General features: G+C 62.9%; 1 protein-coding gene across 4 annotated transcripts; it reads left to right on the top strand.

Annotated features, from left to right (window-relative positions):
- Positions 1-948: 948 nt before the first annotated feature.
- Positions 949-13,975, top strand: U2AF2 (U2 small nuclear RNA auxiliary factor 2). 4 transcript variants are annotated; one of them, XM_068991881.1, is made up of 12 exons: positions 949-1,118; positions 4,609-4,744; positions 5,240-5,284; positions 5,534-5,637; positions 5,735-5,886; positions 6,974-7,090; positions 7,225-7,363; positions 10,127-10,206; positions 10,309-10,431; positions 10,593-10,679; positions 10,806-11,054; positions 13,277-13,975. In XM_068991881.1, exons 1-12 carry the CDS (start codon positions 1,070-1,072, stop codon positions 13,409-13,411), a joined length of 1,416 nt encoding a protein of 471 aa, XP_068847982.1. In that variant the 5' UTR covers positions 949-1,069; the 3' UTR covers positions 13,412-13,975. The 4 variants fall into 4 exon arrangements, with proteins under 4 accessions (XP_068847982.1, XP_068847981.1, XP_068847980.1 ...); XM_068991880.1 differs by having other exon boundaries at positions 10,593-10,691; XM_068991879.1 differs by lacking the exon at positions 949-1,118 and adding an exon at positions 1,404-1,502.
- Positions 13,976-14,572: the final 597 nt, after the last annotated feature.

Here is a 14,572-nt window from a genome sequence, read left to right as displayed (position 1 = left end):
TGGAGCAGCTGAGAAACCTCGCCTCAGACCGACGTCTAACGCAGGCGCAGAAGGCCATCTCGCCCCCCCCCAGCCTCTTTCACCCTGCGCAGGCGCACAAAGCCGCGCTGGCAACCTCCGCAGCGGCCGCGCGCACCCTTTACCCCGCTGGCTGCTTTTGTCTCGCGCAGCCTTTTTAGGCTCTCCGCAGGAGCGGCCCTTCTTTTCCTCCCCTTTCCCCACCCGGAGAGTCAGGTGCCGAAAGCTGGGACGCTGCCCTTCTCCGTTTCCTCTCCCCTGACCCACCTCGCCTCTGTCCTCCCTCCCTTTTCGGTTCCCGGAGCCGGAAGGAGCCGAAGCACTGACGGAAAAAGCCGAAGCTGTCACCCGTGAGTGGGGGTCTTCCCGAAGTGGTGGCGGAAGGAGCCGAAGTTCTCCGGGAGGGGAGGAGGGTGCCACTGGAATCTCCGGAAGGAACCGAAGTTTGGAAACAGCTAGATCTCTGACTGGGTCCGAAGGCGAGCGCCGGAAACCTTCGGAAAGTGCCGACTCCGGGACGGTTAGGACTGTCGGAAGTAGCCGATTCGCTTGGACTGGGCCGGCGGAGAAGAGCGGGGAGAATCAGCGCAAGCAGTCAAAGGGACGGTTTGAATTTTCAGAAGAAGCCGGATTCTTAGAGGGGGCTGGGTACAGAGGAACGCAAGGAACTCCGAAAACATCCGAACGTGGAAGAGCTAATATCCGAAAAGTTACGAAAACTTGGGAGAGTCCGCGAAACCCTCACTTCGGGTGTTTTCGGAAGCAGCCGTAGTCACCGCTCCGGACGCTTTCCTCTACGGTCCGGAAATAGCCGACGCGTTTCGGCGCCAGACCCTGGGGGGAGGGGCACCTCGCGGGCGCGCAGGCGGTGAGGGGCGGAGCCGGGGCGGGGCGGGGCGGGCAGCCAGGCCTTGATTAGGTAGGAGGCGGCGGAGCGCCGGCGGCGGCCGGAAGTAGCCGAAGCTAGCGGCGGAAGTAGCCGAAGCGGCCGGAGCGGGCGCGCGGCAAGGCGAAGCGAAAGCTGCACAGCGCCCTACGCGGCCGCCTCAGCATGTCGGACTTCGACGAGTTCGAGCGGCAGCTCAACGAGAATAAGCAAGGTGAGAGTGCCGGGGGAGAGGGGCAGCGGGCGGGGCGGTTCTTGGCTTCCCTCCGTGTCCCCCGCCATTTTTCCCGTCGCTTCCCCCTCTTCTTAGGGCCGCGCGGCGCACCCACCCCCCCCGTCCCGCGGCGCGCGCCTCGCTCACGTGACCGCCCGGCGTGCCACGCGCGGCGGGGAGGGGGCGGCGGGCGCCGACCCGGACGCATGCGCGCAGCGCTCCGCTCCGCGCCTAGAGTGGTCGCGTTGGAGGCGGCGCTGGCGCAGCGGGCTCGCCTGGTGTCACCTCACGGATTTATGCGTTTTTTAATCTGGAAAGGAGATTGTATAGATGAGTCCAGCAACTCCTTTTCGCCCGACGCCCTGGCACTTCCGCTTCCGGCTGGTTAGGCCTGGTTCTCCACGCCCCCTTTGTTCCAAAATGGCGGTTGTGGGTCCCCCTTCACGTGGGCGCTGGCAGTGCCGCGTGGGGAGCACCTCTCACCCCGGCGCCTTTGCCCCTCTTCCTGCTCACCGGCCGCCGGGACCCCGCGGGCTGCTAGGGTTGGCGGCGGTGGAAGAGGCCGCATTGTCCGTGCTCTGTGCCCCTCCCGCACCCCTGCACCCCTTCTTGGGGCCCTGGCTCCCCCGGCGGTCGCAGTGCGGAGTGTTTTTCTGTCACCGCTCCCCACGGCCTGCATGATCGCGCCAGCCTCCTAAATCTCAGCATGGAGCGGATTCTTGGGCACTGAGCGAGGAGGGGCTCGCTTCACTTCAGAGGGTGGGAGGCGCGTCCCCCTCGGGAGACGGCGAGTCCAAGCACGGGGCTGTGATTAGTTTGGGGACTCCAAGAATGTTAGCGCTGGGAGAGTTGTAGGACAGTTAGCAGATTTCCTTGCCTTAATCCGGTTTGAGAGTGAACAAACAAATTTGGGCCGAGGGAAGGTGGCGGGCTTGAGGCTTACTCTGCTTGTGTCTGGAACGCTGAGTGAGGGGCGCTGGGATTCACCTTTCGGCCCAGCCTGAAGTTGGGGAGGGGGTGGCTGGATCAGTAGACTGTGCCTGGGGAAGCGTACCTACCCACAGGTTGTCTGTTCCATACGTGATACACTGCTTAACAGCACGGGGTTTGGAGGGGAGCAGAGGCGGGTTCTAGCACCTGATGAGTGCCTGAGTATTTGTGGGCCTATGTTTTTCTCATGTAGGTCGCTGGCTGTTTTTTTTTTTTTTTTTGGTCGCTAACAGATGATAGTAATAATAGTTAAGTTTACAGCACCCACCACAATGTGTCACGCACATTGCTAAGCTCTTCTGCAGTTTTCCTAAGTGGGTTCTTGTAACAGCTCCGCGAGGCTGAAGTGATTTCGTACCCTTCGCAGAGGGGGAAACAGGCTCAAGAATGGCTCAAGAATAAAAGCTTTCCAGATTTCAGCTGATGAGAGGCAGAGCTGAGATTCAGCGGAGCAACATGCCGACAGTGTGTGGCATGTGGCTTGGCCTCTTTTAAGTACCCAATAAGTGAACCTTTTCAACGGTGAAATCGTTCGTAATGTGCGGGCTCACTCGGAAATGTGGACGCGCGTTTCCAGCAGATGTACCCAAGCCGTACACCTGGGGGTGCCCAAGAGCCTCATTTAAATAACAGGAGAAAACAGGTTTTGAGGTTTGGTTGCTGTTGCACGGTTTTGTGCAGGAAGCTGAAACGGCCCCTGAGTCTGCGGGGCTGCGGACAGCCAGAGCTGATGGAGCTGCCCTGGGGCCCTGACACCCGCGCTCTGGTCTCTGCCTGGGTGTCCCCTCTGCCCTGGGAGGCCAGGCCCTCAGCCTGGGCATGTCCCTGGGGTTGGTGAGTTGTTCCATAACGACGTGGCCGTGGCATTTAGAGCAGCCAGAGCTCCCTTCCTGTTCTGATGTGTACTGGATCATTGTTTTTTTTTTTTTTTTCTGGGGTGGGGCAGGGGTTTCCCTTGCTTTATGGGGCAGCTTTGCCCACGTGCTGCTCTGCCCCTGAGTCTGTCTTGGCGGTCCTGCCTCCTCCAGGCCTCAGCCCTTGCGACCTGGGTTCCGTGTTTGTGTCCACGACACCCGGCGGGCACCAGTGCTTACCAGTGTGACCACCTCTCTCTGCCTGTCTGTTTCTGAGCCTCAGCTGCAGGGAAGGGTGTCTCCCCGTCTTAGCAGTGGGGAGCCAGAGGCCCAGAACCGTTGTCCATCCCCTTCCCAGGACCAGGATGCTCCTCACACTGCTTGCCCGTTCCTCCTGGTGCCACTGTTGGATATATTTTTCACGTTTAGTCTTTTCATCTTTGAGGAGGCAATTTCACCATCACTAGTGGTTCCAGCCAGGTCCTAATGGGTCTGCCTGTTTCGTGTTTAGAGGTATTACCCCTGCCTAGCTGCCCTTGACCTTTCAGGGTTCATATTCAGGCTTCACCTGTTTCCAGGCTTTTTGGCCAGGGCAAGTCACATGACCTCCCTAAGCCTCAATTTTCTCGTCTCTTGTGAGCGAGATTCCCGCTCCCAGCAAGTGCTTCCCCACAGTAACCCGGGGAGTAAAAGCAGCAGAGTCTGGTTTTAGACAGGATCTGGATGTTTGCAACGAGGTTTTTTTCTTTTCTGGGTGCATATGTAGTTTTAGTGTTGAAACTCATTTATAAAAGTTCGCGGGTAGTTGCTTCGGAAGAGCTTGAGAGTTGAAGCAGTACGCCCGAGGCTTTGACAGCCTGTCCTTACTGCCCCCGCCTCCTTGTAAAATGAACTGGAGTCTGAGGGCTGGTTGAGCATAGTGGAGGAACCAGTGGCCTCTTTGAACCGAGGGACTGGACTACAGACCGAGTGGGGCAGAAGCCTCGCGCCTCGGAGGGTGGCGGGCTGCTGGGCAAAGGAGGGGAGGTCGAAGGCCCCGGCTGTAGCGGCCGTGGGGCGGTCTGGACGAAGGGCCCACCCAGCTCCTGCGTCCTTGACGCTGGGGTGGTGGGCGGGGCCTCCAGGAGGGCGGTCCGCTTGGGGGCGGGGCGGACGGGTGGGTGCCCCCCCCCCCCCCCGGGGCTGCCCGGCCCCGCCCGGCCTGACGCGGGCCCGAGGTGGGGCGCGGGGCCGGCTGGTTGAGGAGGAGTCTCCTGAGGGGTCGCCGGGTCCCTTCAGGAAAACATCACTGGGTCTCTTGATTCCCCAGCGTCTAGCCCTGCCCCTCTCAGGGACGACCCTGGGTCAGGCCCCTCAGCCCTGGAGGGGGACCAGGAGCCAGCCTCCTCTGACTTCTCTGGCCCCCCAGCTCCTCCTGAGCAGACTCAGGTACCTTACACCCCGGGGCCCTGCCAGGCCCTGTCCCCTCAGGTAACTGCTCCCGCCCGGCCCCCAGGGCCCTCGGGCTCCGCGTGCGTGGACAGGAAGCCTGCCGCCCCGCCCTCCGCGAGCCCTTCCCCGTGGGGGTGGCCTCCCGGGCTGGGGCGCGGCCTCGGGGGCGGGCGGGCCGGGCTGCCCCCGCCCAGCTCACGGCCCTGTCCCTGCAGAGCGCGACAAGGAGAATCGGCACCGCAAGCGCAGCCACAGCCGCTCCCGGAGCCGGGACCGCAAGCGCCGCAGCCGGAGCCGCGACCGCCGCAACCGGGACCAGCGCAGCGCCTCCCGGGACAGGCGGCGCCGCAGGTACCAGGGCGGCGGGGCTGCGTCTGGGCCGCCGGCCCCTCTCCACTCGGGGCTGGGGGCTCTGCTGTCCTGTCTGGCCGCCTTCTCTCTGTGGGGGCTTCCGGGGGCGAGTCTGGGGTCAGGGCCCCCCTTCCCCCGTCTGGTCTGGGTTCTCTGTCGGCTTCCCGGGCTGCGCTCTGCCTCCCTGGGGCGGGGCGGCGTCTCGCGGGACAGCTCTCTGCTCTCTGCTCGGACGCCTCTTCCCTTCCCAGGCTGCCCCCTGTTCTCTCTGCCCCAGTGGAAGGGCGGGTGGGTGGCGCCCCGCCTCCTCCCACCTCAGCCTCTCTAGCTGGAAGCTTGTCTGTCTGGCCCTTCTTCCCTTCCTCGTGGCTGGGGGGGCTAGGGGGCGATGCCCTGCCCCAGCCCTGGGGCTCAGTGCCCTCGGGGGGGTGCGGTGTGCGGGGGAGACGAGGGTCCCCAGTCACCCCTCCCCACACCTTTCCCTCCCACCCCCAGCAAACCTTTGACCAGAGGCGCTAAAGAGGAGCACGGTGGATTGATGTGAGCTTCTCTTCTGCCCCTTCCCCCACGCCCTCCCCCGCCTCCCCCGCGCACCCCGCCCTGTCCTCATCCGCTCGCTGGAGCACCGGGAAGAGTCCTCTGCCCAGAACGGGTCGGCCCTGATCGCGTCCTCTCTCTCCTTGAGAGCCGAGCCGGGGGCCGAGGGGAGCCGGGGCGGGGGGGGCCGCAGGCCCGCCTTTGGTCAGACTGAGGTCGCCCTGCCCCGCTCTCCCCTCCCGCCTCCCCCAGTCGCTCCCCCCGCCACGAGAAGAAGAAGAAGGTCCGCAAATACTGGGACGTGCCGCCGCCGGGCTTTGAGCACATCACCCCCATGCAGTACAAGGCCATGCAAGGTGGGCTCCACGCCTGGGCTGGGGGCGGGGTGGGCGAGGCCTTCAGCAGACCCTGCTCCGACACTGCGTCCTCTGACCCCTTCTGTTCCTCTTGAAGCTGCGGGTCAGATTCCAGCCACTGCCCTCCTCCCCACCATGACCCCTGACGGTCTGGCTGTGACCCCAACGCCGGTGCCCGTGGTCGGGAGCCAGATGACCAGACAGGCCCGGCGCCTCTACGTGGGCAACATCCCCTTTGGCATCACTGAGGTACTGCCCTCCCCTGCCCCCGCTGCCCCGCCTTCCTGTGCCCGCTGTTCCTCCCTCCCTCCGTTCCCTCCCCCAGCCTGCACGGGTCAGACTCTGCGCCTGCAAGGCCCCCCGGCCCCCTCCCCGACGGACGATGGAGTTGAGCCAGCCAGGGGCCGGGCTGGGTGGCCCTCTCCTCCCTCCTCTTCCCTCTCCCGTCTCCCCTCCCCAGCCTCCTCCAGCTGCCCAGGGATCAAGCACACACATAACGTACCCACGAGTCTGTGGTCCGAGTCCGTGTGGAGAGAGAGAGGGAGACATGCACACGCACACACACGCAGACGCACGCCCCCAGCCTCTCTGACACGCCTCTTGTTCTCTGCCGCCTCCCCGTCCTCTCCCCAACCCCTCCATGGTCGCTGCTCTGATTTTGATCGCCCTGACCTCCCCGCCTTCCCCACCGCTCCTGTCCCCTCCCCTCTCCCTACCCCTTCCCGTGGCGCCCCCGAGAATCCCGAGATCAAAGAGTTGTTTCCATTTCTCTTTAAAGTGAAATATTGTGGGGCTGAGATCCCTCGTAGCAACAAAAAGTTTGCTACCATCGGCGAAGGCAAGTAAGGTCCATTCTGACTTTCTCAACCTGCACTTTGCTGCATTTGATAAACCAGCCCCCGACTCCAGGACCAGATCCCTCCACATCACTCTTCTCTCCCCCCTCCCCGCCCCGCGCCCCCTCCCCGCCTCCTCTCTCCAACCCTCCGTGTGTTCTGCCTGTTGATGCTCCACTTCATGCCATTTCTCTCCTGCTGTCGCCACTGGATGTTTCTTCTACACTTTCCGTCTGTTTTCTCGCCTCTCCCTCGTTTCCCGCTTCTTTCTGACGACCTCCCTTCTTCCCCGGTTGGGGCCCCTGGCTGTCTCCTGTGCTGCCCCCCGCCCTTGTTTCTTTCATCTTTCTCCTGCGTTTGTCCCAACTACTGATCTCTGCCCCACCCGGACTCCACTGTCCCCCCCCCCCCCCCACCCCTCTGTGTCTCCCTCTCTCACCCTTCCCCTCCTCTCTCCACCTCCCCTCCCCGCCCCCCCCTGTCTCCTCTCTCCTCTGCAGGAGGCCATGATGGATTTCTTCAACGCTCAGATGCGCCTGGGGGGGCTGACGCAGGCCCCTGGCAACCCTGTCTTGGCCGTGCAGATTAACCAGGACAAGAACTTTGCCTTCTTAGAGGTGAGCAGGCCTTGTTTCCCACCAGGCCCCCTGCAGTCTGCTCGCCACCCAGCTGCGGTCTTGGCACCCTTGGGTGGGCTCTGACCAGCCACTCGCCTTGCCCCTTACCACCTTCTTTCCTGTCCTTTCTTTAGTTCCGCTCAGTGGACGAGACCACCCAGGCCATGGCCTTCGACGGCATCATCTTCCAGGGCCAGTCGCTGAAGATCCGCAGGCCTCATGACTACCAGCCCCTGCCGGGCATGTCGGAGAATCCCTCTGTCTACGTGCCTGGTGAGTGGGCTCTGGAGGGGACTGAGGGGTGCACAGGGCCAGTCCGGGGCCTCTCAGCCTGTCGGGGGCTGGGGCAGCCCTAGGGTCTTGGGAGAAGTGGGATGCTCTGGGCCTCCAGGCCAGTGCGAGCGTGCCAGAGCCCATGTGGATGCCCATGTGGATGCCCACGTGTCCATTGAGCTCCTCCACGGGCCTGATGGGTGGCTGTCCCCTTCTCTCCTGTCTTGGGGCTTCCGCTGACCCCTGGCTTGAAGCAGGTCTCCCCGCCGTGGTCAGTGCCGTCTGGGTAGGCGGACAGCGAAGCAGACCTGGGTGGCCAGAGGCTGCTCTCTGATGGGCCGGAGAGTTGCTGTGCTTTGCAGCCACATTGTCTCTGGTGAAGCTCCTCTGTCACTCTGGCCCGAATGCTCACAGATGCTGGCGTCGGGGGCCCTGTCACACTCCTGGTGTAAAAGGCCCTTCTGGAAAGCCCTCAGGCCGGGCAGGAGCAGCACATGGCTGCACCGGACCTGCAGGCTGTGCCGAGGGGTGGGCCTGTGTTGGGGGCATCACCGCCCCCAGGGGTTGAAAACACGGGCTGTCCTAGCTGAGGTTCACACCGAAGGGCGCGTTTTGGAAGCAGTCCTTGTGCTTGTGAAGCCAGGGGTGTGGGGCCCAACGAGGGCAGCCCTTGGGGACCACCTGGCTCCTCTCTGGTCCCTGCTGAGAGTGTGGGGGAGGCCAGCAGTCTCTGGAGCTTGTGGGAGGCCCTGACCTACTGCTGATTTGCCGTGTTTTCTGTGCACGTGTGTCTGGGGGATCAGGCCACAGGATGTGCTTCCGTGCCTCCTGGTGACCCAAATGCGTCCTAACCATCCTGTTGATGCAGGCTGGCCCAAGCCTGCCGTGCCAGGCGCCATCCGGGGGTTCCCTGTGGGTGCGGTGGTGTCGTGACTGTCTTGTAGTACAGGGTTAGAGCTGGTGCCTCACCCCTGCACGCAGGCCTGCCTGTCATCCTTCCCTTGTGGGAGCCTGGCTCTCACTGTGGCCGGTCTCCTCTCCTAGTATTTATCTCCAGCCTCCATGGAGGGGCTGGGGCTCCAGCCACAGTGACTGGGGAGTGTGCTTCCTGGGCTGTCGAGAGGGTAGGAAGCCAGATTCTGCATGTGGGTGAAGCATTCTCAAACCAGAGAAGTTTCTCTGTAATGACGAGGTTTTTTTTTTAACTTAATTTTCGCCGTGCGAGTCTTTGTTGCTGCTTGAGGACTCTCCTTAGTTGCGACGCTTCTTGTGGCAGTGGCTTCTCGTGTGGGGCTTGAGGGCGCTTGGGCTTCAGTTGTGTTCTGTGGGCTTAGTTGCCCCGAGGCAAGTGGGATCTTCCCCGGGCCAGGGATGGAACCCTTGTCTCCTGAGTTGGTGGGTGGATTCTTATCTACTGGACCACCAGGCAAATCGTAAACACAATATTTTGATTTTCCTTTCTACTCCAATGAAGAAGTCGAGTCCACAGATTATTGAAGGGGTGAGAGTGATAGTCCCTTAGTCATGTCTGACTCTCTGCGACCCTGTGGACTGTAGCCCACCAGGCTTCTTCGTCTATGGGATTCTCCAGGCAAGAATACTGGTGTGAGTTGCCATTCACTTCTTCAGAGGATATTCATGACCCAGGGATCAAACCCAGGTCTCCTGCATTGCAAGTAGATTCTTGACCACTGAGCCACCTGGAAAGCCCCAGGGAGACGCATTTAATAAAATTCAACAGATGCTTTTGGTTGGAGAAGAAACAGTTCAGGACCCTGGATGGAAGGGGCGCGCGGCCTGAGGCCGTGCACCTGTGTGGTCCGGAGGCATCTGCAGGCCAGGCCAGTGGCTGGGCAGCTAGGGCTCCTGCTGAGGCGGCGGCGATGCCGCGGGGCCTAGGGAGGCTTCAGAGCCCATGGGGGCTCTGGGCACCCACACCAGCCCAGAGCCTCTGTCTGCATCGCTCGATCTGGCGTGGGCCCTCCTGGCAGCCTCAGCACGGCAGGGTGGTGGTGGCTGGGACGCAGCCTGCCCTCCCCGGTGCTGGGCCGCCTGGAGTTCGGCGGCCTCCTGTTCTAATTCGCCCCTGCTTCCCCCACCAAGAGCCTCGCTCCGGGCGGAACGCTGCCCCTCTGGTCCTCCGGGCTGCCCAGCGCTGGGTCGAAGAGGTGGGCCAGGCCAGGTGGCCGGCTGCAGTGGGCCCTGAGAGCAGTCAGGAGCAGGCCACGGTGTGGGGTCCGGGGGGTGGAGGACAGCGCTGTGGAGCCCGGGGGGCTGGGGGGCGGGGGCGCTCAGCAGGGGGTGTGGCCAGTGGGTGCCTGGCAGTCCTGAGGCCTGCTCTGCTGAGGGGCCCCCACCGGACGTAGCTCAGTGCTGAGGGGTGGGCACAGCCCAGCCGCACGTACACAGAACGCTGGGCCCGAGGTCCCACGGGACCTGGCCCAGAGGCACGGGGGTGGGCAGGCCCGGGGAGTCTGGGCCCCTGGGGAGCCCTGGTTAGGGGGTGGGGGGCAGGAGCTCTGAGCTGGGGCCAGAGGGGGAGGGGAGGCCATGGCTTGCGACCCTCCCTGGGGTCTGAGAGCTCCCCAAGCTTGGGGCGAGTGTGGTTGCTGACCTGGCCCATCGTGCGGCTGTGCCCGCTGGTGTCGGGTGTCGTGAGGAGGGGGCTGGCAGCCAGGCGGGCCCCCCTGGAGACAGCCCCCAGGTCCCCGTCATGACCGTGCCAGGAATCGCAACCTGTCTGCTCCACTCCCCTCCCCCCAGGAGTCGTGTCCACCGTGGTCCCGGACTCTGCGCACAAGCTGTTCATCGGGGGCTTACCCAACTACCTGAATGACGACCAGGTAGGCCCCTGGCCGCCCCGAAAACTGATGGCACCCTGGCCCGACCCCCGGCCCCCACCCCCTGCCCCACCCTGAAACCTGACTGTGCCCCGGCCCACACAGGTGAAAGAGCTGCTGACGTCGTTTGGGCCGCTCAAGGCCTTCAACCTGGTCAAGGACAGCGCCACCGGACTCTCCAAGGGCTACGCCTTCTGTGAGTACGTGGACATCAACGTCACGGATCAGGTGAGCCCGGCCCCAGCGCGCCCGGCCCTGCTGGGGTCTCCCCTCAGGGTGGGGCGCGGGGCTCGCAGCTCTTCCCCCTTTGCCGCGCCCTGTCTGCCACGCAGCCTGCTCTGACCCCGACCACCTCTCCCTGCCCCGGCCCCTCCCCCGCCCCACCACAGGCCATCGCGGGGCTGAATGGGATGCAGCTGGGAGATAAGAAGCTGCTGGTCCAGAGGGCGAGTGTGGGCGCCAAGAATGCCACGCTGGTGAGCCCCCTGGCACGTCATCTTCCATTGGCTCGGGGCACTGGGGGCGGGGAGGGGCTGGGTGCTGGCGGGTCCCCCCACACCAGGGTTGGGCACCCCGTGACCCCCGCCTCCACCCCTCCACAGAGCACCATCAACCAGACCCCTGTGACCTTGCAAGTGCCCGGCCTGATGAGCTCGCAGGTGCAGATGGGCGGGCACCCGACAGAGGTGCTGTGCCTGATGAACATGGTGCTGCCTGAGGAGCTGCTGGACGACGAGGAGTATGAGGAGATCGTGGAGGATGTGCGAGATGAGTGCGGCAAGTATGGGCTCGTCAAGTCCATCGAGATCCCACGGCCCGTGGATGGCGTGGAGGTGCCCGGCTGCGGGAAGGTGCGTCCCTGCGCGTATAACCCACGTGCGCTCGCGCGTCCGCACACACAGACATACACACACGCCGACCCCGCCTCCCCCACACGTGCTGCTCTGACCCTGGCATTGTGTGAGGCAGCGATGCAGTGCTGTGGCTGAGCACTTGTTTCTGCAGTGAAGCAACTTTGCCACAAAGCCTGCTCCTGTGTGCCGCTGTGCACGTGGTCGGCTCTCCTGGGGGCGGCAGTGCTAAAAGCCGCCCCCCAGCTGCAGCCCCCGTCCCCAGGCCGGCTCTGCTGCGCTCGCCTGGCCACCCCCAGCTCTTCCTTCCGGTTCGCTCCCTGGTTTCCAGGCTCTGATTTTTGGCCCGCCGAGGTGTGCTGGCCCTGCCCCCGTTCCGGGTGTCTGCACCTCACCGCACCCTGGGGAGCGTGTGTGCCTCGTGACCCCCCCAGCCACTCACTTGCGCGTCCACGGGACACCGTTAGACCTGAGGTGGGCTGGGGGTAGGGCAGGGCCCTCCGTTTTAGCAGAAAGGTTGGCAGGGCGTGAGGCCCACAGAGGGTCCTGGGCGGGCGGCACTGAGGGCGTGGGGTTAGCCGGAGTGGGCACAGGAGACCTCGGTGAGGTCTTGGTTGGAGGTGAGGGTGGCCGTGCAGCTCTGCGGAGCTGGGACGTTCCGCAGTCAGGGTGACAGCAGGGTGGTCTTCGGGGCTCTGCAGACGAACTGTCTACCGTTGTCTGGCAGGAGGACAGGGAGAAGGTGTGTCAGCACCTGGACCTTGTGTCTGCTCTGCGCATGTTGGGGGCGGGGGTCGTCACGTGATCAGACTTGGGATGACAGGGGAGAATGAATGGAAGCTGAGAAGCAGGGAGATGAGCAGGTCAGAGGGGAAGGGGCAATGCTGGGGGCTGGGGTCCCAGCGAGGTGCTGTGGGCACAGGGGGCTGGATGGACTTGCTTTCCAAGTGTGGGGTCTGGGGTCGCTAGATGTACTGGCCCCAGGGCAGAGGGGCGGCCCACCCGGGAGGGGCCTCCATGAGGTGATGGTGGGGAAATGGATGCAAAGACCTTGCCTGGTCTCTGGGATCTGCCTGTGAGATTTGTGTCCAGACTGTATTATCATTCTTTTCAAACATACGTAGGAGTAGGGAAACCGTCAGGGTGATAGTGACCGTATGGAATAATACTTAAGTTGGGTCAGAGCGCCCCGTTGGCCAGTGTCAGGATGCCAGGGTGCTGTCAGTCTTAATTTCCGCCCTCGGCTTCCCATCTCCTCCTTTGTGTTTCTTTGCTGAAACAAAGTGTGTCTCGTGTCGCTGGAGCGCTTCCTGTCCGTCTGAGCCACTGCTGTCTCGGGTCTGGGGTCTGTGCTGCCACCTGGGCCCCATCCTGCCTCCAACAACCAGGAGCTGATTGTGTCCCGTACCCGGCGTGACGGTGAAGAGCACCTCGGGACTGCCCGGTGCCCCCCGGGGACACATCCAGCTTAGCTGAGAACTACTATAAACAGAGGACTAAAACGTCTTTATTTTTAAAAACCTACATGATACCATTCGTACACTAGCAAAACTACCCTTCGTATCTGTCCACCTAGGCATGCTTGAGTTCCCTTACTGTCTCAAAGATGTCTTTTTTAAGTTGGTTTGATCAAAATAAGAATCCTGCAGGTTGCTTTCAGACTTCTCTTTTTTCAGTAAGCCGTTTTTGCTGGTCGAAGCATTAGGGTGTATTTTCTAGAATTCTCTGTTTCCCCTTGTTCTGAATTAGGCTGGTTATGTCCACCCCGCCCTCCACTTCTGTCAGCTGCTGGTTCAAGCAAGATGATAATCTCGAGTAGATCAAGGTTCAAGTTTTTTCTTTGGAATCAGCCTGGGTGTGAATACTAATTGCTGAGGCGTCCTTATTTCATCCTTGGTCTCGGGGAGACCCCATGGCCGCGGGGGACTGGGGAGCACCCAGGGGAGCCTGGTGCAGGTAGACTGCTCTCCTTGAGCCTGCCCGTGGCCTGCCCTTTGGGCTCTTCACTCGAGCTTGCCTCCGCTCTCCATGCCCTTGCGTTCTGTGTTTCTTTGATCCTGGGGCGCTGGAAGGTGTTGGGTGAATCCCTGCACCTGCAGTGAGGCCGCTCTCCAGCCCTCTTCCTCCCGTGGAGTTCTGGGTTTGGGTGGGTGCTGCTGGTTGCTGAGAAGGAAGCTAAGAGGCCTGGGTCTTTCTTCACAAGCCGTGTCTTGTTCCTACAGATCTTCGTGGAGTTTACCTCTGTGTTTGACTGCCAGAAAGCCATGCAGGGCCTGACGGGTCGCAAGTTCGCCAACAGAGTGGTCGTCACAAAATACTGTGACCCCGACTCTTACCACCGCCGGGACTTCTGGTAGAGGCGGCGGGGGAGGGCAGGGGTGGAGCTGGCTGGGGGCTTCTCCCCCTCCTGCTCCCCCGTTTTCCCCCTCTGAAGACGATGGGCAGAGGAGTGACAGCCGAATGACAGCCGGCAGCAACTGGAATGGCAGCAATTAAGGGTGGGGGTGGGCTGGGGTTGGGGCGGGGCGGGGACTGGGGAAGTGCGCACACAGACCCACACAGACACACGCACCCACAGACACAGAGGGAAGGGCGGGGAGGGGGGTGACCGCAGGGAGGGGTTGGACCCCGACAGCCCCTCCCTGAAGCAGTCTTCTCCCGGATACCCCCTTTCTCTTACCCTTCCCCACCGTAGAAACAGTGTGTTTATATTTTATGGCCAAACTCTTTTGAATTTTGTTGTCCGGCCCGGTACCCTGCCCCTTCCCTCTCAGGACCACAGCTCCCGTCCTCCTGGCCTCTGGTCCTCGCCCCGGTGTCGTCCTGGTTTCTTACGTAGTCGATTCTCTCTAGTCTCCCAGACTTGCCCCCCACCCCGTGGCCCCTGTCCCTCTCCTCCTCTCTGTGGCAGTTTCATATTTGCTAAGACGAATTTGCTCATTAAACATTTTGTTGTATTTTACTTTATGGAGCTGTTAACGTGTCCCGTGTGTGTGAACCCTTTGCTCTCCAGGTCTCGGGTTCTTTGGGCCCCAGGCTGAGGCTTGGCTCTGGGAGGTCGACAGGCTGTCATCCCCGGCTTGGGTGCCCCTGCCCTTGGCGCAGCCGAGGTGACATTCGCCTGCGTGGCCTGCCGCGCTGGGACGGGCCGGGGCGTGGCCCCGGGGAGCAGGGGGCAGTGAACTGGCCTAGTAGACAGCGGGGAGGGCGGTGGGCGGGCAGCCGGCTGGCCTGGTGGGCCCAAGAGCTCAGGTCGCCCAAGGCACCGCCGGCGGTGGCGCGTGGCCCGGGGGCCCGGAGCTTGCGCGCGGGGGTGGTCTAGAGACGATGCGCTCCCGACCAGACTCTTCCTGCGTACCCATCCTCTGTCGGCTCGCGGCGGCGAGCGGAAATGAGGCAAAAGGCCACGGGTCCCGCGCGCCGGAAATGACGACACGTGGGAGGGCGGGGGCTAGGAAGTGGCGATTGCGCAGACGACGGCCGGGTGGGTCGCGGGGTCACTTCCGCTTCCGGTCCGT

The sequence above is a fragment of the Capricornis sumatraensis genome, chromosome 20 (genome assembly GCF_032405125.1).
Source record: "Capricornis sumatraensis isolate serow.1 chromosome 20, serow.2, whole genome shotgun sequence".
Taxonomy (NCBI): Eukaryota; Metazoa; Chordata; class Mammalia; order Artiodactyla; family Bovidae; genus Capricornis; species Capricornis sumatraensis.
The sequence above is the reverse complement of the archived record's forward strand: the minus strand, read 5'-3'. Positions and strand labels throughout refer to the sequence as shown.